Raw genomic sequence first — 25260 nt, forward strand, 5'->3', positions numbered from 1 at the left:
GGGATATATATTACTATCATAAACTTCATGAATATTAACATATCGTTATTAAACATTTCGTATAAATAAATAATCATCATATATTCTTCAAATCCTATTTCCTATTTAGCACATTATCTTAATTCAACATTACAATACAATACTGTATGATGCTATTCTCTCATTGGCGGAATTCGCGAAACCACGTGACCGCGGCGAAGAGATACGCATGTGCAATGTAGCGAGCGCTGTGCGGGAAGAGTAGATCGAGCTCCCGCCACCTCTACCGTCGTAACTAGTAGTGTGGCTCAGCTGTTTCTGTTTACTAAACAAAGGAGCCAGAAATCAGTTCAACGGTGGACAGCGAGCGGGGCACGTTCGTGTGTCCGTCAGCGACACCACATCTCTTTTCTAACCCTTTTTGACCACCCAACAGACCGATCTCGCTTCATGATCGCAGACGAAAATCGCGAGTGCATCTAACCAGGATATTGCTCGGAGCCTCATCAATCGCTAAACCACCGGATACCTAAGCGATATCAGAGGGCCAAAGCACATAGCAAGAGGAGGAAACAGTGAGTTTATCTTCTCGTATAAAATAATAATCTGTTTGTCATAAGCTTAGTTATAGGATCCTTGACCCGATTCCTTCATGGTATTCTTGTACTGCGTCTTCGTTCCGCTCTCATTCAATCTTTCCAAACTCGTGTTCGATCGATCCACCTAAGTAACGTGCGTTTAATATAACGTTGTTTTGGTTATATCACAGACACAAATATTTCATTCGTTTTAGTAACAAGTTGTAAGCTTAAGTCCCTGTTATAAGATTCGAACGTGTTGCGTATCGGAAGACTCGTGTATGACGATATGTCAAAGATATGATTCAGATATAGTAATAGTCACAATACGTATGTAGCGATTGTTATTTTTTAAGGTTATCCCTTTTCATTCAAGATTTTGAAATAAATAGTATACAGTTGATGATAGATAAATAATATTTTGCTGACTTGTGCGCTCGAACCTTACATAATCATTATCAGCTGTACGCGCGCAATCTACGCTTCTAAACAGCGTGCCTTGACAGCTGTTAGCGTCGCATTTTCATTATTTTCATTATTTTCATTAATTTTATTATCGTTTCATTATTTTTACGCCACTGTTTTACTTACGCCTTTAACTTCGATCATGACTGTATCAGATTAGACTTAAAGCTAATATTTTATATGTTGACATTTTTTAAGGGCTGGTTTGTAATGCGTTGAAAGATCGTCTGATTTATCGACAGTGGAGGCGACGGTTCAATGGTCGTAGATTATAGGTGTCGTTAGGTATAGTTCGTAAATTCGTCTTCAAAAACATATATACAATATGTGTAGATGATGGAAGTAATTAAATTGTAATAGAAGAACAAATTAGAAGTTTCTTTTATTAACCTTCAGAGTACGTTACAACATAAAGTCGAACGATAATAGAGCGTGAAAGAAGATCGGACAAAGAGCATTAATCGTGAGAATTGCGTCGTTCCTTGTCTACTAACCTCAAGGCCAACGCAATTGAAAGGAACAGTACTTTAACACGTTCGGACATAAGATAGCGCGAATTTATGCAGCATTAAACAGCAGCGTTTCGAATACAGATTTTATATCATTAATTTCTCGATTCTTAATTTTCTTTGATTAACTTATTTACTGCTATACTCTCCATTTTCTATAATTATTCCAAAAAATAAGTATCTCTTTTATTTGAATTAACATATTTTATACTTAATTTTTCATGATCATTCATGACAAAATACAAATGTTCGATGCTTCGTAATTGTTCTGGGTTGTGAAATCAATGAAATGAAATAGCGATAACACGTCATTATTATCGTGTTCTTTGTAAAGAATCAATCTCTTCGTGGAGATTATTCAATAAAAATTTCCATTTACAGGAATTCTATCGGTCATTTTACACGCTGTGCTTACGGAAGACGTAGATTATGTAAACGAAAGCGATTCAACTCCACGAATGATGCTTCTATAAAGTTTACGATTATAATAGATGCGTTTCCACATCGAAAATATTCGCGTAAATAAATGATTAGAAAGCAACGTGCGCGGTCGTGCATTATTTAATCAGAGTATAAATGGACAAACTTTCAATCGATTCTCAACTATAGAAAGACAATGATTTGTTACGTATAACGTGTCGTTCGTATGTGTATAATGATATATACATTTATATGTTATATATAGATGTATATGAATGAATAAAATATATAAGATATCAATATCATCGAATGACATCTCAGTCATATCTATATAACATATTACATACACATATGAACGAGAATATGTCTTCATATTTAAAACGCTATGAAACGGGAAGTAATTAATTTACTCATTCGTTAACATAAAAATTACGAATGGTTTTTTGTATTACCGTTTCTTACCAACGAACATTCTAAAAGAAACAGGAACTACCCGTATTTTTCTTCTTCATGGAAAATGATTTCTCCAAGTGGATAAGTAATTATTCTTCCATTTTCGAATTAAGATTTGCCTGATATTGTTTTTATATCTCGATTAATTCTCAAAACATGCTTCACGGTGAGCAGCAAGACAAAGGGAAAAGAAAACAGAGTTTCAGAGAAAGTGAGATTCCGCGTATCGGGGAAGCGATCGATCGATTTGGAAAGATCTGACCGCAGAGATCGAGAGAGACTGTTCTGTTTTATGTTCACGTTAAATCGTTGATCCATGTCGTGCAAGCGACCAACTTGAACCATCGTCGTTTGTTCGGAAGGGAGAGGCCCTGGTAGTCCTGGTACCAATCAGACGCGCATATACTCTCGTATATACATACATAGAATATACGGTGCTCGGTGTATCTCTTGGTTTTCACACACACGTCAATAATTGCCGTGCACCGATGCGAGGCACGCTCTTAAAAGCCGAGAAATGAACAAAGAATAGGTGCATTGCGCTTACAGAGTTTCCCAATCTCGTTTTTCAGCTCGACTTTGTCTCGGTTCAACCTGTTAGAGTCATCTAAAAAGAAAACAATATGGTGAACTTAGTTGATATTCAATATCGTTTTCATTTCTAATATTCTTTATCATCTTAATTATTATTATTTAATATTTTTATAATATTACGTAATATATGATGATGATATACGTATGATATATTATAATATTCTAGTAATATATATATGTATTCTCAAATCGTTAATATTCTTTATCATTTTTTTATTGGCTAGGTAATTCAATTAACCTTGAATTATTCACTAGCTTCATCGAATGTCTCATTATACTATAGTTAACGATAAAGAAAACACGTATTGCACGTGGTAAGTAAAGTAAAGTAAGTTTTAACGGAATAGAAAAATGGTTGGGAAACGCTGATATGTACTCTCCTGGTGTATGTGCACGATAAAGAGATAGATCTTCTAAGCGTGTATCGTAAATACGTTGGTGTAGAGGTATATTGCTGTAAGTGCGTAGCTGATATATCTATACACGTGCATAATGCTCGAGTCGTGAGCAGAACGAACGGCAACCTTGGGCAACCAAGTAATATTCCGAGAGGCGGGAGAGCATTTGCGCAGTATACGCCAGCCGCCAGCGAACTTTCGTCGATATTTCCTTCTACTAGCTTGTTCCTCCGGCAAAGAATAGATCTCCATCATCGATTTCCTCAATAACCCCCTAAGCAGAACCGAATACGATCTTTTCTTTGTCTTCATTACGAAGAAAGAAATCATATAGTGAAATAATAGAGTTCACGAAAGTATTTGAACACTTACCATAGAAAACTTTTATGTGCGTATCGTATATGTTATGTAAAACATTTTGATATTCCATTGGTATTAATAACAACATATGATTATATCGGTACAATTTGAAATCTGAAATGTATATACAAGTTGCAAGATATTTACTGTAAACTGATATTTAGTAAGAAATTAGTATACAGCATAAATAGCCATCTTAAGTATATACAATATTTGTTAAAGATAGACCAACTGAATATCGAGTTTTATTAATGTAATCGATAATTGACTGTTTAAATGCTTTTGTCATCTCTGTGAATTATATACTCGTAGATGCTAAATATCTTGTAATTTCTATATGTATTTTCAGACTTGTTTCATATTTGATTAACATAATCATGATAGCCAAGTCTCATAACAGTGTTAATACAATTTAAAAATATTTCGTATAACGCACATAATATGTTCATAAAATGTGACTAAAAATAAGCCACTGTATATTTCATCTTAAAGATCCGTACGCTGTTTTTGTCTCGCCTCCAGCTAGAAAGTATCGTTTATCAGTTTTTATTATTTCCTATCGCTCCCATGAAAAACATTAGGAGGAAATTATAGTAGAAATGTTTCTCTTACTTGAGAGGGTCAATTCTAAGTTTTTCCGCTTCACATATCTCGCGATAGAACTTTCTAAGTCTTCACATTGCAAAGAATTGTTATTGGCGGGCAATTTATTTTATGTCTAATTTATTTTGTAACGTATCTACTTAAATAAAGTTAAAATGTAGTGAGTACAACTATTTTGTTGCGTACAGACTCGATCATCGATACCCATTGAAAATCGATACCCATTGAAAATCGACACCTTTCTCCTCGAAACTAATCGCTTGTTAGGGAACACACGCGAAACAGAATCTGACTTTACGACTGACCCACTACTCGGTAGCTTCTGCTTGACATTTCGTAACAGTCATTAGTCGCGTATATTTAGCTGCGCGTTACCACGTGTGGAGACAACGTGCGAATTTCTCTAATATCGTTGAACCACCGGAAAGAGAGCAATCGTCAGCTGTTAGAGGCATTTGCGTGCTCGCTTAAATTCAACCTGTTAACTCTGTAATCTACTTTTAGTATCTGTGATATATTAGATGAATTTTAGAATTTTCAAATATAAAAGTTTTGGAATTTTCAAGTTTTCAAATCTTTCGAATCTTAGATTTTTGATATTTCTGAGCTTCTGAAATTTTTGAATTGTAGAGTTTTGATAGTTTAGAATTTTTTAATTTTCAAATGTTTATGTTCACTACATTCGTAGTTCTCATATTCACCGCCAGAGGGACGAATTACCCATAAAGCGTCAGTATAAAAATTTCAAGTATTATGAAGATACCGTTTCTCCTCTGCTCGACCAGGTTTTAGTTAAATTGGTTTCCTCAACGGAGGATTCATGCGATTAATTTTACAAGCGCGAATAGTTCGTATGTAAAATAATCGGTCGAGGAGAAAGTAACATGTTCGCGTTTAGTATTGTTACTGTGTTTCGATGTTAGACCAGTTAACAAACATTGCGACTATGTGATGCAACCCGATGTATTGTATAACCTCATTAAATCAGTTTGTATATTACAATTGGAAAATCTTTTATGCCCGTTTCGTTATGCGTATTATCAAGATTTTGATGTGAACAGTCTTTTGAAATTTTTCTAACATATAATGAAATATTTTCAGACTTCGATTGGACAAATGAATCGTTCCTGACCTATGTTCCCTAACCCCATTCGAAAAGGAATCACCGTGTGGGAATCACGGTATCCAGTGACTAATTGCATCGACCTGTTGTTCCGATTCCTGTGCAACGCCAGCAATGGCAACTCGAAATCTTACGAGCCACGTTCGCTTTTAGAACCACTCGAATGCTTTACGATTCACTGATACACTCGAGGTCTTGAAAACTTTAAAATTAAACGGTAACTTTCATATCCAATTTTATCCTTGTTAAAGAAATTATTCCTTAATTCTGCCACTTCTATAATTACGAAATAAAAGATTGTTAACGAAGATAGAGGAATTTTGGTTAGGACAGTTTTAATCTTTGTAAACGTAATTGATTTGTAACGGTATTTGTGGCATAAAAAGATAGGGGATTTCTAAATAAATAAGCCGTTAGCTGAACTTTCTCGATTAACACGTTAGATACACTTAAAATTACAAATATATAGCGCTTTAACAGTTAATTACAAAGCAACATCCAATTATAGAATCAACGTAGTATTGCAGAAATGATGTACTTGAAGAGCAACCTCTACTCGTTCTCTACAGCTGATCCTCACAACGTAACGCATTAAAATCATCATCAGCTATCAGCATGGACCGAAGACATAAAATCAGTCTCGGTTATTCTCAACCGCACGTTAATTACATCAATATCTATGCAGTTTCGCCATGCCGATTAAGTGCCATTGTATCCGGTCTACGTTAACCATTCGCCGAGTTATTAATCGAATATCCCACTGAAGAGAAACCGGTTAATCGAATTTACCTTATGTTCGATATTAAAAATGATGGAATCGGTTTGAAAGCGGTTCGAGCACATCGCTGGCAATCTAATGTATATGTAGTAACCATGCTGCTTCTAGTGGGCTTCTCGTTGGCAGACCCGCGCCGGAGAAAGTTAATTTCGCATGGCCGTTGAACCGATATCGCGATTACGTAGGGGAAGCCGGGGAGTATAATGCAACAACGACTATTATGTCGGTCCACTGCCATGCGTCGAGCGGATCGCGCGGACCTTTGTCTCTTCGCTCTCTGTCCGACGATTTTCCACAGGGTTGAAACTGTTGCGTGCGTCCTCTCTCCCCCTCGTGAGCAACGCGGACAGACGGGGACGCTAGTTTTTCTCGAGTCCGGTACGTTGCTCACGATTTAACGAGGTAAATTCGCCGTTAGAAAGCGCGAGCCTGGTGCAACGGACACAACGTATAGCATCTAGACACAGAGAGTAGCGAACCACGGCTGAAAAGTTTCGCGTAAATGGAAACGACACGAGTTGGCTTGTCTCCAAGCTCGCCTCGTGGATGCGTTTTTCTTTCGGCCGCTGGCACGTCGGATCTCCGCCAAATTGACGCAACGTTTTCCTCCTGCTGCCGTCGGCTCTCGCGATATTCCGTAATCGTCCTCGTCGCAGTTCGTTGCACTTGTACGCTTTTAGTTTTTCCTTCTCTCGGATTTTTCGAGTAGAAACTGCCGCATTCCATTCTACGCGATTCCTGCTTCTTCTCCGTAGTCGTTCCCTGTCATTGCGCACATTAACCTCCGTCACGCTATTTTATACAATTGATTTAACTGTAGTTAGAATGCTAGATGATATATATGTACCTTAGACAGTCTTACGAAGTCATCGATATGAACAATCACGACACTGTATTGCTATTTGCTATTATTTATAACGACCGATATGATTTAATGTTCGGTGAAAGTCGTACGCGTTCAAATCCACTACCGTTTTAAAGCGATTTCGTCAAATACGCAGCACAGACTATAGATTCGATTCTACGTAATCATAGTACGTGTATACGCTAGCGTCCATAAGTACTTGAACACCTGCTGCAATTCTACTGTTAGTTCTTTGCCACCAGCTGTAACTGCGATTAGATGTTCAGTCAAATTTAAACAAGGAATATATCTGCGTCACTCGAGTTCCATGTTTATCCCTAACGAATAGCTGATACTCCACAAAATCAATCCTACTTTTAGAATGTAGCTAGGAAAACATCATATATCAGTAGCTCTAAGATCTCGACATTGAACAGACGTTTCATTATTGCTTCTTTATTTATAACAACCAATTATATTTATACTAACTTGTGATAAGATTAGAGCCTAGAGCTAGATCGAAGAATTTCATTTCAAGTATATCTTACCTTATATATATATATATATGCGCTATAATTTGCACTTAAATACTTATGGATATTAATGTACGTACAACGAGCAATTTGTAAGTTCTGTTCCTTTATAGATTATCTTCATACTACTATACGAAACATGCTATAGTATAAAATAGGACGATTGGAACTCCCATGTTCCTACAGGTTGCTCGCTTCACCTTCCCACACTTTGTATTGGTCGTAAAATTGATAGAAAGGATCGATCGACGGGAACAAAGTCGAGAAATGCTTGGGAATGATCTTTGTCCAGGGAGGTGGGAGTGCATCGAATCTGAACTGCGTCGCGGATAGGAGAATCGCGTGGGTGAAGCTTGTTCGATCACAGAATCGTTTTCCAACGACGACAAGGGAACCAGTACCGGTTTTCCGTTGCGCAAAAAGACAATATCGCGACCTTAACGGATATGGTCAGACCAGATATTCCGCGTGTCCGACGTCGACCTCGGGGATCCACTCGGTCCACGGGTTTTTTCCTTGTCTCAGCTTTTGCCCCTTTTCGTTCTTATTTTTTCGTCTTTTCTTTTTTCTCCTTCTTCCTTTTCTGGATAACAAAAGCTGTCTTGTACGTAGCCGCCAGAGACGACTCTTTGTCTCCTCTTTGTCGACTATTCGGTTCTATCCTCGGAGATGACGATCGGGTCAATGGTGTTACGGTAGAGTAGGGAGATCAGAGTACGTGTACTCGGCACGATACTGTACTTGAGAATTTTTCTGGATGGTGAACGAAGGAGAGATACGATAACGTATGAGAAAATTCTAAGAGTAACATACTATTGTAATTGGAATATATTTGGCTAAATTAATTCACGTTTATAATTACGCCGTTGGCCATAAATATTAGAATGTGCATTTTTTCAAAAGTTTTCACAACTTCTTCTTTATTCGGTGTTTTATGTTACGAGACACGCATGATGTTTATAGTAAAACAGCTAGGATATAAAAACGTTCGATTTATTCCACAGTAATCGCAAAAAGTATTGGCACAGATCCTTATTTTCCAATGTACCGTTTTTCCATCGTGCCCTGCATTACAATTTCATAGTATCAAATGTATGTATTCATGAAAGTACTACTGAATCGTATAAAAAATATATTTAAACTTAATTAATTAGTATGTAAATGCTATGACAAACACAATGATATACCGATACTCTTTATAGACTATTTATATTGTAAATAATTCTTGTTGTACTTAAGCTTATGGTTGCTTATGTATGTCATGAGAGTTTTACCAGTTCTCTTTTACCGTTGCAAAACGTGCTTGTTACTTGATAAACAACTAAACAAAACTATAATTGATAATTGATAGTTGATAAACTATAAACAAAATGGAAAAATATTGAATACGAAGTGATCTAATGATGCATGGTGATCGGTTTCAGAATGCAGTAAACATGCCGTCGTTGCTGGAAGCGTTGGAGCTGAAGTACGGCAGTTCAACGACCGACTGCTCCCTCACGGACGAGGAGATGGAATCGAGCTCGCCGAAGGCCGCCCTCTCGGTCAGCATTTTCATTCCGAAGAAATCACCCCGTCATACGGTGCCTGCGTTGCTCGTCTTACAAGATTGCGACATCGAGTCGGCTGGAAATGACGCAGAAAAGCTTCGAAATAAATGCAAGAACGTCGAGGAACTGGATCTCGCGCAAAACAAACTGTCCCAATGGACCGAAGTATTCGGCATCTTGCAGCACATGCCGAAGATCAAGTTCGTCAATCTCAGTTTCAACTGTTTGGCCGAGGTTTTCGAGATTAAACACGGTAGTTATGATCTATTGAAGAACCTAGTGTTAAACGGGACCAGAGTCACCTGGTCAACCGTTCAGGGATTGATTCGTTTACTTCGTAACCTGGAGGAGCTGCATCTTTCCTTGAACGAGTATAAAACGGTAGATCTAGACTATCAGATGCCAGAGAATAAGAATGTCTCGGTGAGAAAGCTTCATTTTACTGGCAATCCCGTCGAAATATGGAACGAAATTTCCAAATTGGGATATGTCTTTCCGAATCTGGAGAGCCTCGTGCTGGCAGAGTGTCCGATAAGGTCGTTGGCTCTCGCAGACAATAGGAACTCGAACGAGGAGCCGTGTTCTAAGAAAGAGTCAGAAAATCTGAGCGAAGACAGTGAGAATATGAACAGTCTGGATACCGACGAGAACACATCCGTGGATGAAAAGGGGAACAGGATATTCAGCGAGGGAAAGGTGAATTACGACAGGTCTGAGTCGGAATCGGAGTCCAGTGGGACGACCATTAGGTCCTCTCACGATCCTTTCAGGAAGCTCAGGTTCCTAAACTTAAACGGCACGCTGTTGTCCACGTGGGACGACGTGGAACGACTGGCCAGGTTCCCAGCGCTTAAGTCTTTGAGGATTCAGGGCTGTCCTCTTTTCGAGGTAGAGATCCTCCCCTTTTCCTCGTTGTTGCTGAAATACGCTACTGTTCATGAGAATTGGGACACTTGCTGATTTCATACTAAACGCGATAATCGACCAGGATTATCAATAACTGCGTATTGATTATTATCAAAAATATTCGTGCAAGAAAATGAAATCTTAGGGAGGAAATTTTAGACGAATAGAAAATTCAAAAGATTTTGCTAAGAATCTGAATTTGGGTCATGGATAGATACAGTGGAAAATCTAACAGAAATGTTAAGATTCATCGATAACGTAGGGGGAAGATATAGACGAGAAAAAGATTTGATTCTATTATTGTATTATTTTTATTTAGATAGAACGGAATTAAATACAAAGAGGCTGTAACAAGATTTTAATGATTCTTTCGGTTTATTTTATTTTCGGTGAGCGTCCTAATAACCGCTGAACGGTGGTGTACATATATCTAGAATCTAGAACAACCTCGAATCAGGCGAATCGACCGGATAAAATGACCGTGCGAAGGAAGTAGAAAAAGAGAGAGCAGAGAAGAAGCCGCTAAGATGTAAAACCGTTAAGACAGCTTGATCTAGTATGCGCCACTTCGGACCAGTCCGTTTTAGCTGTATCGAAGTAAACGTTGGCACGAAACCAACCAGTTTAAACGTATATAGCTTTTGAAAACAAGCTTTCCGCTCTGTTAGATCACCCTTTACAATTTTTGAAAGCAAAAGTTGAGAATTAACCAGGCTTGTCGAGTTTTCTTAATCGAAAGAGTTAAAGTCGACGCAGTATTTTCAATTCGTAACGCGCATCTGTTGCGTTTACTTTGAACATTCTTTTAACGATTACAATGAACTCGGCGGAATGAAGTAAGACCCTTTTTTTTAAATAATAATCGCGAACGAACATTTATAGATACCCTTCATGAACATGTTATGTGTGTCGTATAAAATATTTTGAAATTTCATATTGGTAAAGCTAAAAACGAATTTAAAAGTATATGGGTATAGAAGTTACAAGAAATTACAATTTATAAATATTAATTACAATTTATATATATTAATAATTTATAAATATTAATTACAAGTACATGTATATGCATTTCCCTATGTTTAGATGGCAGAAATATTTAAGCAGTTAATTATCCATTATATTAATAAACCTTGATATTTATTATTATATGCTCAGGATGACTATTTATGTGCATATTAATTTTGTTTACTGAAACAATATATATTTGCATATTTTACCAATATAAAAATTACAGTCGTGTCTCGTTATAGTGTCAATGAAAGTTCAGAATGTTTTGTATAACACATACAATATGGCCATGAAGGTCTTCTATGGTAAATGTGCAAGATTAAAAACTACTGAATAATTGCAGAGTCCTCGAGAATACACGGAACATGAGAGGCGGCAGCTTTTGATCGCCAGACTCCCAAATGTCGAGACTTTGAATGGCGGCGGCGTGATATCCTCCCAGGAACGCGAGGACGCCGAGAGAGCCTTCATTCGTTATTACATGGACAAACCGGAAGCAGACAGACCCGAAAGGTAAATTATTTCACGCGACTCTCTACGATGACGCCCCGGTTTTTATTCCTTTGTTTACATTCGATTCCTGTATCTCCATTTCTATTCTTTTTTTATCCGATTTCCATCTCACGTCCTTAGTCATCGCCTTTTACGCTGTGCGGCCTTTATTCTATTTTCGTTTGAATGTTAATGATACAGCAAAATGGAGACATTTGAATCACCTAAACTTCAACATCTCCAAATTCTATCTTGAACTTTGCAGAGAATAATCGAATTTGTACGTTATTGTTAATCCTTATTATATTATAGTAACGAAAAAATAAGAAAATTTCATATGCTTTAGGTCCAACGAGGAAATATATTGGAAACGAAGAAATGAATCGAATAAGCCTATGGTAACGGTTATTTCAGTCAACGCGAACGTATTACATAAGAATGAATACAATAAACAACAAAATAATTTATAGAAATAAAGTAATATACACGTGCTACTGAATTATGATCATTCCAACTGAGGATATTAATATCAATTGATCAGACTTCTTTTCTTTTGATGAGTAGAACTTATATTGTGGTAAAAAAGTATAGGCGTTGAGTTGTCAATGTACTTGATATATTTCACTATTTATCACGCCGCTAATAATAAGTTAAGCAGGCTGTTTCCAAATGTAAATCGCTTAACAATTGTTTATAATTTTGATGAACTTATGCGAAGAATCTGTTTGGTGAATCGCAAGGCAAATTACTTAGCTCAAACACCCTTCTGACTCAAATAATCCTGGCTCACCTTTATTCTCGCGACCAATTTCCATTTCCATTTCGGTTACTGCTTTGACCGTTTCTATTCTAAGTCTGAACTAGAACCACATAAAGCTATTCTAGTTTCACGGCCATAGTTGTCGCCAGTGAAACGAATATCCGTCTGACCCTGTTCCGTCTTCGTTTTCAGGTACTCCGAGCTGGTGGCTATTCACGGAAAGCTGGATCCTCTGGTACACGTTGACCTGACGCCCGAGAAAAGGGTCAAGGTCACATTCACTTACGGAGACCTGGTCGAGGTATAAATTTACGTTTTGCTCGAAAACCGATCATAAGCAGTATAATTAAATTCCGAGAATATCGACCTTTCCGTTCGTCCTACGTCTTATCTGTGATTGCTAATTTATTCGGCTTGTTTTATTTCTTCGATGAAAGAGAAGAGCTTAAATTTAACAAAGAGTTTTGAAGAAGTTCGCGAAGTCGAGCAAAGAAAGGCGTGGTTTCTTCTTCTTCTTCTTCTTCTTCTTTTGCATCGATCACTTAAACTGCTATAAATATCGATGATGCTTATAGGTTCGCTCCATAGACGTATACAGAACGGTTTTTGAATTGAAAACCAAACTGGAGACGATGGTGAAAATCCCAGCGAATAGGATGAGACTGTTTTACGTGGATCAGGTTAGCTGCCCTGTCAACTATTGTCTTACCAACTACCTTTTTTATGCTTTACAGAACGTTTGGTTCCTTGAGAGACCCTATAAAAAGCACGAAATCGCAATATAAGAATTCCCCATCCATTCCCTCGCATCCTGTCCTGGGTATCGCATTAAATTTCCAACATAAGCTCTATACATATAGTAATCAGAGGTAAATTAATTTCAGACTTTCTTCTGAACTCTGCTTTATCTTAAAATTTCGTTGTGTTCAAGGTGATGAAGGCGCAATATGGACCAGAAGAGATGCTGTATCCGAACAAGCAGTTATACCGATACAACATTCGGAACGGCGACGAGATCATAATCGACAGCAAACTGAATCGTTTTGTGTCGACGTCTTCGACTACGTCTTCCATACGTTCATGAAGAAGGTTCTTCAGCGAATCGTCGGACGACGCGAAACTTACCTGACAGTTGTCAGGATCTGATCTCCACTAACGGATCTACGAGTCGAAGGTCTCATAGGTCTCGATTATAGATCAGAGAGACTCGGGATTTTTTATATATACACGCCGAGTAATTGTTCTAGAAAATATATTTATCGATTCTTCAGGGTTGAGAAGCATAACAAATACGTTAAGGACTGATAGAAGAGGCAAGTTTGTGCGTGACGAATGGCCTCACGAGAAAGAGGAGTTTGAATTTTTACAATACGCGGACACACTAGACATATTTGAAGAGAGAGAGACGAAATTTTCACTCACATAGACATACGTATATTCTGTATCATGTTTTTATGAAAAAGATTCAGAGGATGGCGTCTGCAATGAAGTTTGCGACTCTTTTTCGAAGCTTTGCGTTAATTGTTAGCGTAGATTGCAATCGAGCCTATCGGAGAAAAAGACGTAAAGTACTTAGTTGAATAGTATCCGATTGTTTTTCGTGTAGTGAAAGTTACTTGTTGCTTAAGGACGTGAAAGTTTGTACGTTGGCCATATTGTACAGAAAAAGTCTTATTAGTGACTCGATTGTAAAATTCGCAGAAGATATATCAATAAAAAAAAAAAAAAAAAAAAAAAAAAAAAAAAAAAAAAAAAATATCGTAGAGCTAAATGTCGCAAGCGCGTATTGGTATCGATTAGAGACGAATACATTAATCGATCAGTCATGATACTTTTAATTCCTCAGCCAAATTTACCATGTTAGAAATGTTATCTAGTGAACTGTTAAATTTGATTTATTAACGTTTTGTAACAATAAGAGAGTTCGACAAAGAGCAGAATTGGTCGAATTAGGCTCGTAAATAAATTTTTAAACTATGAAATAATTCGCATACTTCGGGACAATGCAATGAGTATGATGGAAACATGAAAAAACGAACGTCAGAATTGCCGAGGAGAATGAAAACTATTTTTGTAGATCGCAGCTAGACACGATGACGGCGCCATAAGAATAAAAAGAAAATCATGGGCGATAATAAAAGTATACGCAGTTATATCTTGGCTCCAAGGATCAAAGTTTCGTGCTGACTCATAAAAGAATTCTTATTTCACGCTGAAGCAGTATAATACCAACTTAAATTGCAATATACATTTTTATATAAACTATAAAAAAGCAAAAAAAGAGTGATAACCGCTGTGATTGTTTCTTTCTTACATTTTTACGTTTATGTATCGATATAAAGAAACAAACACCGCCGCTTCGTTATAGATGGAATATAAAGCCATTTAATATAATTTTTGCATTTTCGACATGTACTTAAACTTGACAGTCATCGATAGATGATAACTGTGAATTTAAGCGCAATTATCAACATACGTGTCTAAGTTTCAATAATTTTAGATAATTTACGGTTGTCCTTCAGTGTATCCCTTATTGTGTGGAATTCATAAAATACCTAAAAAAGAATGAAACACGAGGAAGCTTATGATTAACTCGTCAGACACTAGGAAGAAAGCAACGATATTGCGCGTTTTGACTTATTCCGTTTGCTAGAAAAGAACCTTGAAGAGTCACTTAGTGCCTGCCTTTTATTAGCATAACTCGAATATTTCTAACACTGCCCTTGTAAATACCATGAACATATGAACATGCGATGTAACTTCGTCGACTCTTCATGGTAGTGCGTTGACCAGTCTGTGTTTTTTACTGTGAACAACCTTCTGCACTGGAATATTTCTTAGTTCTGAGAAGTAAAGAAGTTCTTCGAGAGTTTTTTCAAAGAAATAGGTGTATTTAACAGTAATAATCTAGATATTTCAGTGCAGGGGTTGTAATGGTTATGAAAGAATGAGATAGAACTGCACGATTAACCCTGCTGTAGGCAACCAAGTACACAGTTATTCGTTTCTATATTTCCTGCATCAATTTATTATTTTCTAATGAGAATATCGCAACTTAAATTCGATGTCGAAATTTATGTAAAAATTTAGGATGTTAAAGCTTCGAGTTTGCTTATTGACTCGTTAGATAAACTTTTGTATTTTCGTTGTCTAAATAAGGGTTAAAGAAGAGTCGGTCGACGCTTCTGTGAAATATCAACTGCGATGTCGCGTACGTTCTTGATGTTGGATCTCAGGGTCATCGGCAATTTCGCAAATTGAACGAATCGTACGAAGCGTCGTTTGATCGATGCAAGTAATCACGAGCAAACAATGGGCAAAAACACGATGGCCCTGAGATCTCCACGCCCTATAATGTGTCTAGTCTCGGAAAAGGAAACTCTGCATTGTTCTCACTTTATATAATACGATCCTTTTTTGTGCTGGCGCAAATGTGTACGTACTAACGAAATAAAAACTTTATATGAGACGCCTCGTGTTTCCCTGCTCGATGCCGATCATCGATCACGAATCATGGATCATTAACGTTAGAAATTCAACTTATATTAGCTTTAGCTATATTCTTAGAACCATTATCGAAGGATAAGATGGTTAAGCGCACAGATCAAGTCGTTGTCTTGGTGAAAAAGTTCAATCTGCGAGGAGCGTGTCTCAGGATTAAAGCAAATTATGTTTCGCGATCGAAGGAAAGTGACTAGAGAGGTATGAGATATTGGCGTTACATCTTTGTTGTTACGAGTGAAAAGTTTGTTATTTGATACGTTATTGGTTGCATAGGATACACTATTTTGGCGAGAGCATGCAAGGACTGCGAGCGCATCGATCGCGAGAGACGCTTGGCGCCGCGACGGCCCTAAAGGGCGACGCCATGTTAATCGGACGACGCATGGGTAACTTTATCATCGAAGCAAAGAAGTCAGTGTCAAATTCTGAAATTCCAAGCTATCTCTTATAATCCAGTAAAAGGCAAATAGACGTTAAAATACATATAAGTAAAGAAGAAATAATTCTAACGTTAAAATATCGATTCTGATACAAGTTGATGGACATTTTCCAGGGGTAACGCCAGCGAGTAGCGCCAGCCCTGTTTGCTGGGGAGCGTAGTTCTATCCGATAGCGGTGATACAGAGGTGGATACATAAACTCGAGTACCCTGTAAGCTCGTTAATCGCAAACATAGCCACGGGGCCCATTAAACAATTTTGTACGATAACTGCATGTCGTTAGTAAACGAAGCTTTGTACACTATCTTCGTTTCTCTCAATTAACAAGGTAATAACGTAGAAAATGGTGAACACGGTGTTAAATGTTTACCCAGCTTTCAAATGTAACGGGAAGAAATGCTACACGCGTTAGCTACAATTTTACCTATTAAATTTTTATTCATATCTAATATTCTTTTATTTTCCTGTATTCAATTAAATCGTCTGATGTTCCCTTTATTCCGTCAAATCGACGAATAAATTCATCAATTTTTACCGAGAAAAAGAGAAATGTACAATCGTGCCCCAAGATTTCATTTCCCTAGGGTTCTTTCTCGTTTTCTATCAATTTCAGATCGAGCCTTTCGTCACGATCGATTCCACCTACCTACGATGCCTATCCACGGCCGGACAATTAACGTCGCCGAGAAATTCTCTTCAGTTACATGGTACATGATCCGAACCGGAATAATAGAACGGCACGAGGTGACAGCTCGTTACGAGGTTCCACCTTTTTTCCTTTTACCTTTGAAACTTTACGACCGAGTGGGATCGTGACTAATCCTACCCTGGGGGAGCGTGCGCCCCTACTATGCACTAAATCCACAGAGAGGACTGCATCGATTCTGGCGCCCTGTCTCTCTCTCGATTTTCCACCCTTTGCTCATCGTTCGTATTCCTTTTATTCGCTTTCTATTTTATTTTATCTGCCGTTCGATTCTATCTTTCCACGTTTCTTGTTTTTAGTTTTTTATACGCCAGCGAGCCGATGAAAGCATTTTGCAATTTTTCACCAGGAATTTTTGCACGAGCAACGACAAAATTTGCGGAAGCTGCGAAAGATGACGACGACCAGCTTTGTTCTTATAACGGTAGAATAATTGGCAGTTCTATCAAACGAGTATCTGAGAAGTGAAATTGACCAACACGACTTTTTATAAACCTCTCAATTATTATCATCCGAGTAAATGATTATTACTTATACATAGTATTTACGTGCGTGTATATTCATTGCAAGAAAATGGTATAAATATTGGTAGATTAAGAGGAAGCGTATTAAGAGGAATTCGTAAGAAGAAGCTTTTAAGAAATTGTAACATTCGATGCACTTTTCTTTGCTTCCCTATATCTACGAGGATAATGTTCTAAGAAAAGCTGCGAGGTTTTGGTGGAAGAGCGCTATACTTGCAAACTAAAAGGCGAGGGCAAATTTAATTTCGATTCGGCGAAGCGATGGTTTCAAGTAAAAGTTGAAAATTGTCGGTCGGAAGAATCAAAGAACCCTACATCCGCCAAATAAAAGCTAAAGAAAGCAGATTTATCCACCAAGAGAAACCTCGTCTCAACGATCAAGTGTAACTTTCAAGTTTCAAATCTCAGAACTGGCGATGGAAAAAATCGACGAGCCCTGTATTTACAAAGTAAAAGAAAAGTAGACTAAGTTGTAGCCTTCGGTAGTTACTTCGGCGTATAACTGGGACGCTGTTTTCAGGTAAAATTTCAAACTTGGCGGTCAAAGTGCGAAGAAAGATTGTGCCGGTGGCCCGAAGCTGGCGAGACTGCATCCCTGGCTGGAAGTAGGCAGTAGGTAAGGGCAGAGCGAGGAGCGTGTGCGCGGTGGATGGAGTGCGAGCATGAGTAGGACGTGGGTCGTCGTGTGTCGCTGCAGAGGGCCGAGAGAGCGTGTCTCCTGCGGAACACAGCTGGCACGGACCGTCAAGATGTAAGCTGACGGGCAGAGAACGCGTGTGTGACGGTACGCCGCTGGCCCAGGCCGAGAGAACGTGCCACGAGGAAGAAGAAGAAGAAGAAGAACAGGGAGAGATACGATCTGAAACGGGCCGATCCGGGAGGATGAAGTAGAGCGGGAACCAGGGATCGATTGCTTCCCGATTGTTGGCATGGAGGACACGACACTGGGGTAAGTAATAAGACACAGAGCTGGGTTAAGCCTGATGGCTATCTGTTCTCTGCTTAAAGGGGTGCGTTTGGTTTCCACGAAAAATTCATTACTCGTCGAAATCCTATTAGCAATTCCGCGTCGTTCGTCGGTATTCGTATTTCACTGTGTTTATCGATAGCATCTAGTTGTTCATATTGGGTTGTGTTCATCGTAGAAGCCAGGATTCGACGATCGATGCGACCTACCACAGATCCCAGCGATCTATCTTTCTGTGGCTAGCGTCGGCTGGCTTCGACGTCGAGGCAGCGATTCGTTGCTCGCACCACCGCTCCAACCCACCCCCTTAGACACGCTCGAGGTCATCGTTGCCCCCAAACTGAGCCAGGATACCATTGCTCGATCGTTGCCAGTTCATTCTGCTCCCGTTTCATTCCTCTCTCACGGCAGATTTTCCGTTTCAAATCTAACGATCGTTGGTGTTCGAGTACGTGTCCGGAGATTGGAGTATTCGCGTCGACGAGGATGTACTACTATCAACGACGATGACGACGAACAGCGAGTTCTCTTGCAAGAGGGACGAATACGGGACGTCGTGGTAAACGCTGGGAAGCCAACACGGTTGCGTTAATAAAGCCGTCACGGCTTTCCCTCGCAGCGCAAGAAGGAAAAAAAGCAAAAGAAAAGTTGTTAGCAGCTATTTACCTGAGGGCTCTAACCGACCCCTACAGTTTTCGAGATCGTCGCCGCTCCGTAGAAGGCTTGAACGCGTGCTGGTCTCGTTCGCGCCTTCGTTTCCTCTTTCACGAGACTCCGCGTCCTTGTGATCGTGATGGTCGTTCGTGCTTCATCCGTAAGGCCTTTTTAGACGAGGGAGAGAAAGGACTGCTCGAAGCGAGAGAGACTTCCTCTTCGCCTATCGTGTCCTTCTTTATCTGCGCGAGAAACACCCCTTCCCCCTTTTTCTCTCTTTTATTTCGCGTTTCAAACACGCGAAAAGCGGGTCGTTTGAAAAAAAAGGTCTTCGTCTTGGTCGCTCTCTTTCTTCTTGCCGTTTTGCCCCTTTCCGCTTGGTCGTTTCTGCTCGAAACGAAAGCTTTCTCGTTAATATTCAGCGCTCTGGCTCTCTCGACCCCTCGAAAATCGTTCGTCATTCGTCGGGGGACGCGAAGCGCTGTCTGTTCGTCGCGTATCCTGAAAGCGTGCTCACCTCTCCGCGTGAATAGTCGATGGGGTTTCACGAGGCTATCGAATAACGGGGCTCGTCGAAGTACGTCAATGGGTTAAGGAGGAACTTAAAGCAACCCTTCTGTTTCGAGGAATAACCAGCCAACGCTCCGACGCGTCTTTTCATCGTAATTCTTATTCCAGTCAAAGAGAAACATTCGACGAATCGACCAGTGCACCTGTTCCACTCGTTTGAGTGCACGCAAAGCCAAGGATTTGCAGAGAGGAACGAGTGGCCGTGCAAAGAAGTCAAAGGTGGAAGGAAAGACGGTCGTTATTTAAGACTGTGAGTCGGCGAAAGGTCACGGAACACGGGTGAAACGAAGCGTTCCTTGAACGGTAGTCGAGTCTTCTTGAGATATGAAAGAGAAGAGGATGCGTTGCCGCGAGAATTGGGTGCGGCTACAATATTAATAGGCGTCGATTCGAAAAGAGGTTGCTGCCGCCCAGTTCGATTCGACTAATCAGCGCTGATTGATCGCATGGAACTGCGAAGCAAGAAAGAAAACGAGTTGCAGTTTTGAAAATAGCCAGGACACGCTTTTACGTTTGATATATCTGATCGATTTCACTGTCTGCTTGAGATGTTATATCAGTGAGACGAAGTGTGACGACATGGACAACATGTGGAGGCGGTCAAATGCGAATGAAGAAAGAGAGAGAGAGAGAGAGAGTTAAGGCCTCTAAATTCTTTCAAGACTCAATCCCAATTTAGATTGCGAGGAAAATATCCTCTTATTAATTATTTATTATTGAAACGCATATTCTTTCGCGTTCCTGCGTTATAATATGAAATTTAAAGCCAGCTCTCACCCAAGACAAATACGTTTATCGTTTAATTAGTGGCTAACTAATTGTTGAAGTACAACTTAGCGTTAAAAGAGAAGCCGTGAAAGGAAGTTGGCCAGAAACAGGATCGACTATTTCCAACGACAAGGATATTAAGAAACTGGAACGCAGGAAGAACGTTTGAAGAAACTCAAGCTGCCGCGGAATATTAAAAAGATATTTTGGAAAACTTCCTGTCGTCAGATCGAGCAACGAGATCGCTATACGTAAATTAAGCGACGAAAGAATTCGCAGCGGCGATACTTTCGCTCTGCGCATTCTTTAAACCGCGACGGGCAAATGAAATCTCAATGAGGTTGGTCTCGATTGAAATATCTCGAGGACAAACGCCACGAAGAATGCTCGGATTTTCTCCAATAACGGCCACCGTCGACGGTGATAAATTTCACGAAACAGCTGCTACGCGATCGTATCATTTTAAACCGCATCTATCATAAGAGAAAGAAATTGAAATTCCAAGTGAAAACGATCTAGCCTGTAAACGCACGGACCGCTTCGATCCGTTTAAAGGGATCGGTGTTCGAGAACTGCGACGGAATTAACCCGACTTTTCCCCATATCACGCTCTATCGACGGATTTTCAACCATCGACGCGTTCCTCGCCTGGATTAGGTTCCCATCCGCTCGCATTCAAACGATTCCCGCGATTCGACGAAAATAAACAAGCGTAGTAACCGAGTATCCAAAGAGGCAATCGCATCGTAAGAGCCGTTTAAGAGGTGGAAACGAGTCAGAGATATTCGGAGTAGTGGCCGCGTCGTCGAAAATCGCATCCAATGATCTGTAGTATCTGTATTTGGTTATTTCTATCTTGTTAAATGTACGACTCGTATAACGGCGGAAAGAAAGAAAAGAAAAAGAAGAAAAAAGAAAGACTTGGTCCCGTGTTCATTGCGCGAACGATTTTGACGAGCCAACGTCACGCTAACACGCGTCTCGCTCGCATCAGCGTGATTCCACGCGACCCGGAATCCGCGTCAGTGCGTGTTTCTGGTGACGCTCGACAGCAAGAACGATGAATTCGTTCATCCGTCATCGGTGAGGTGGATCCATGACGAACGAGTTAGTCGGAGAATTTTCATCTTCGTCGGTGGAATCGATTGGAAGTTATCATCGCGACAAGTAAGAACTTCGTCGAAACAACGAGAAAATTGGTCATCCTGGTCATCCTTCGTTTCACCCATTTCCTCCTTTTTCTTTCTTTTTCCTCGACAGCGAATCGTTTTCACACGGTGGATCGTTTCTCGTCGAATGACTGATAATTAATCTTTCGTCGCGCCGAGGCCAGAGGAAATTGAATCAAGATCGAACAAAGGTTCTTCATATTCGTTCTTTCTTTTCCTTTTTTCTCTTCCAGTTTTTTTCATTGGTTCTGTATTTTTTTTTCTTTTTTTTTTCGTAGATAGACACAGAGAGAGAGAGAGAGAGAGAGCATTGGTTGCGGAGGATCGTCACGGTTGATCGCGGTGTTACGAAGCTGCGTCGCGATAAAATCGATTCCCCCGGAGCGTGCGAAAAAATATCCGGATGGGATCGGAATTTTGAAAGCCGTCCGAGCAGGAGGACGTTTATAAATAAACGGAACGCGTCGGTTTTGCTGCGCAAACCGTGAGGAACTTCGCGTTCCAACGTCGCCTTCCTATAAAATCTATCAAACGTGGCTGGTCATTTCTTGGCATCTAGGAAATATCTTTGAATAATATACGCATACATCTACATACGTACGCGTGGTACGAGGAAGGGATACCAATAAGGAGATACTAATATAGATTGTCCTGTTTCGCGACGACACGCTTTCAATTCACCGTCCATTAACGCGTATCGTTGCTCTGCGCCTGTTCCTACGAGCAGAAGATACCTCCAATTTACGCTTCACGAGTGACGAGGCAAAACGCTGCACGGATATGAGTCAGCCTGATTACTTCTATACCGAGTGATTCTTTATTTTCTAATCATTTATCGTTCAATTGAATGCAATTGAAGAAGTGCAATGTAAATAGAAACTCGTTTCATTCACTAAATATCACAAGGATTATAAAAAGAAGAAGAAGAAGCAGTTATATGAATTTTTATAGCATTAAATTTCCCATAAATGCATAGCAATTCGTAATTTGATAGTCAGACTGATTACTGTTTCCGGCAGTGCTGCAATGGATGGCCTTATTTTTGTTTTTTTAATTCATTTTTCATGAGTGCAATTGAGGAAATGGAACATAAGTGGAAACTCCTTTCACTCATTAAATATTGGAAGAGTTGTAAGAAGAAGCAGGTATATGCATTTTTATAGCATTAAATTCCCCATAAATGCATGGCAATTCATAATTTGATAGTCAGACCGATTACTCTTTCTAGGAGTGCTGGAATGGATGGCCTTATTTTTGTTTTCTTATTTCATTTTTCATGAATGCAATTGACGAGATGGAACATAAGTGGAAACTCCTTTCGCTAGTTAAATATTATAAAAATTATGAGAAGAAGCAGGTATACGCATTTTTATAGCATTAAATTTCTCATAAATGCATAGCAATCCATAACTTGATAATCAGGCTGATTACTCTTTTTAGGAGTACTGGAATAGGTGCATCTATTTTATATTTTATGAATGCAATTGAACAAATGGGACATAAGTACAGATTCGCTTTACACGCTGTATATTACAAAGAGTACTATGTCTTGGATAGTTTACATAGTTTAGCATATTTTTGCAACTTTAAATTCCTCATAAATGCGTGAAAAATGCAAATAAATGCAACGACGGTGATTCTTACTTTTATTAAACAGTGGATATTTAAACGTTTAGAGGGAATTTAAATGTGCAAGAATTCACAAAATGTACAGCGACGAGTCAAAATATCCAAATAGAGTTTATAATGATATTTCAAGCGTAAAATAAATTCCAAGCCAGGTTTCGCATTTTTAATTACATTCGTGAGAGTATGTCTTCGCATAAACAATCGCAGTCTAATCATTGCGACGGAAACTTGTCTCAAATGCCATTCCTGCTGTAACCAAAATTGTGTCTGACACACAAATCACACGGAAGATCACGTTCCCTTGAAAGATCAGATTAAACAACACTCTACTTTCTCTTTCTCAAACGTGCATTTCTCTTCTGATCCATGATCTAGGATGGTAATCCCCAACGTGGCATTTTTTCTTCTCTCTGTCGTCGTAGAACTGGGTTGTTGAATGTTTAAACACGCTATTAACGATCGGGTCGATGATAGAAATCGGAGAATTTACAGTAGGCTTCCGTATAACGTGGTGCATTTTCGTTCATAGGTATCAGAGCACTTGCAGAAAGTGAGAGTATCTTATTGAATAATTAGTACGCTGTTTAAGAGTTATTGTTAGACTTGGCATTTTTACGAATCTACAGTCTAAAAGATTCAACCTAAATAGAAAGTTGTTCCATATTTACTAAATATTATAACGAATGTTATATTTTGCGCTTATTTACAGTGGATGACAAAAGGAAGTTTTAGAGGCCGAGCAGTAGAAATAAACACCATAATATTAGAGAAAGAAGTTATAATCGACTTATAATTAGAAGGAAATATAAGGGTACGTCCAAACACTTTTTTGCCAGCCATAGAAATCCACCATCTACTCCGAACAATGCCAATGAAATTACCAAATGTTTCCTGTAACACGCGTAACATATTCGTAAAAGGTATCCACAAGAGTTTCGATAGTGTCGCGAGCCTGTGTATCGTAATGTATGCGCTGTAACGTAACCGGAGCGAATCTCTCGAGTTATAGGGTTGTACCACTGTTGTTGATGCGTTTCGAAGAAAACGAGGGAGGAAGAGTTGGTGTAATAACCGATAGGAGAAAAATCGATGGGAAGTAGAACGGAATGGGAGAACGGAGACGTTCTTGTACAATATACCGGGGTTAAAGGTGAGGAAGCTAACGGGCGGCGAAACGACGAAGACCCCAGCGTTCGCCGTTTCATTATTCATCGGGCGCGGTTGTTCGTTTGGCTAGGTGGAACGATTATCGGTTATCGGCGGCTGGACTGCTCCTTTCCACTTTATAAAAGAAGGAAGGAAATCGTGTGTCTGTCCACGATATAGCTACGTGCACCTAACTAACGCCGTGTGTAACCGCTAACAAGGCTCTTCTATTTATAGCCGCGGTGTAACGTCGCTTCGAGAGCGGCACCAGCTCTCTGTTTTCCGATTTTCTCCGCAGCCACGACCTCGCTGGAACTGCACACGTCCGTAGATCCGAGAATAGAGCCGTCTAGCCTCTCTAGATGGAACGAATCTGGTCTGATAACGCCGCTGCTGTGTCTCTTCTTGCCGTCTACTTATCATCCCCTATTCGTCATACGGACAACCGCAGAGACGGTTATAGAGGAGATTCGTTAGAGAATGTGTCGCCAGGAATGTATAGAATGTTAACGACCACGTCCTTTGGTCCTTTTCAAAGAATGAATTGCCGGAGAGAAAGATTCTTCGTGAAGCTATGGTAGTATTTCAGTAACTAGTCATGGATTGACTGCTCATTCGGTGTATCAAGCATTGGAACTTGATTGCGGATTTTTATGCACTTGCATGGGAAATGTAAAAGTGCAACAATGTGGATAATGCACGCAAAATGCAAGAATATAAAGAATAAGTAAAGTAGTTATCGGTGAAGTATCGTATTATTTTCTTTAGTTGGTCAAGTCCTAGTAAAGTTAATAAACACATGAAATTTCATGAAAATTTGTGACCTAATT

At 39.4% G+C, this 25260-nt stretch overlaps 2 protein-coding genes and 1 long non-coding RNA gene across 12 annotated transcripts in view; 2 read left to right on the forward strand and 1 right to left on the reverse strand.

Moving 5' to 3' along the window:
- Window positions 1-142: 142 nt before the first annotated feature.
- Window positions 143-15822, forward strand: LOC100643008 (tubulin-specific chaperone cofactor E-like protein). Of its 3 annotated transcripts, none has more exons than XM_003399094.4 (6): window positions 161-554; window positions 9062-10075; window positions 11445-11614; window positions 12546-12654; window positions 12929-13033; window positions 13285-15822. In XM_003399094.4, exons 2-6 carry the CDS (start codon window positions 9074-9076, stop codon window positions 13435-13437), a joined length of 1539 nt encoding a protein of 512 aa, XP_003399142.1. In that variant the 5' UTR covers window positions 161-554; window positions 9062-9073; the 3' UTR covers window positions 13438-15822. The 3 variants fall into 3 exon arrangements, with proteins under 3 accessions (XP_048266399.1, XP_003399142.1, XP_048266398.1); XM_048410441.1 differs by lacking the exon at window positions 161-554 and adding an exon at window positions 5562-5699; XM_048410442.1 differs by lacking the exon at window positions 12929-13033 and having other exon boundaries at window positions 143-554.
- LOC105666263 lies at window positions 1374-7435 on the reverse strand. 4 transcript variants are annotated; one of them, XR_007225813.1, is made up of 6 exons: window positions 7108-7435; window positions 4369-7022; window positions 4193-4278; window positions 3769-3870; window positions 3375-3670; window positions 1374-3011 (listed from the first exon to the last, which is right to left on the reverse strand). It is a non-coding gene; the product is annotated as an uncharacterized LOC105666263 (long non-coding RNA). The 4 variants fall into 4 exon arrangements; XR_007225812.1 differs by having other exon boundaries at window positions 3965-4278; XR_001099165.3 differs by having other exon boundaries at window positions 3769-4278.
- A 2320-nt stretch (window positions 15823-18142) lies between the features above and the next one.
- The window catches only part of LOC100642734, a 39291-nt gene continuing 32173 nt past the window's right edge, over window positions 18143-25260 (forward strand). For 4 of the 5 annotated variants that reach the window (XM_048410429.1, XM_048410433.1, XM_048410431.1 and 1 more), the window contains exon 1: window positions 18143-18476. The gene's annotated coding sequence lies outside the window, so the exon portion shown is untranslated. Of the gene's footprint in view, window positions 18477-21192; window positions 21654-25260 lie in introns of those variants that run through there. The other variant, XM_048410430.1, reaches the window with a different exon arrangement.

Source organism: Bombus terrestris, chromosome 11, assembly GCF_910591885.1.
Source record: "Bombus terrestris chromosome 11, iyBomTerr1.2, whole genome shotgun sequence".
NCBI classification, from domain to species: Eukaryota; Metazoa; Arthropoda; class Insecta; order Hymenoptera; family Apidae; genus Bombus; species Bombus terrestris.

Coding starts and splice junctions, on each gene's coding strand:
- LOC100643008 (XM_003399094.4), top strand. CDS start 9,074: ATGCCGTCGTTGCTGGAAGCGTTGGAGCTGAAGTACGGCAGTTCAACG. Junction 11,615..12,545: donor GAAGCAGACAGACCCGAAAG/GTAAATTATTTC, acceptor CTTCGTTTTCAG/GTACTCCGAGCTGGTGGCTA. Junction 12,655..12,928: donor CTTACGGAGACCTGGTCGAG/GTATAAATTTAC, acceptor TGATGCTTATAG/GTTCGCTCCATAGACGTATA.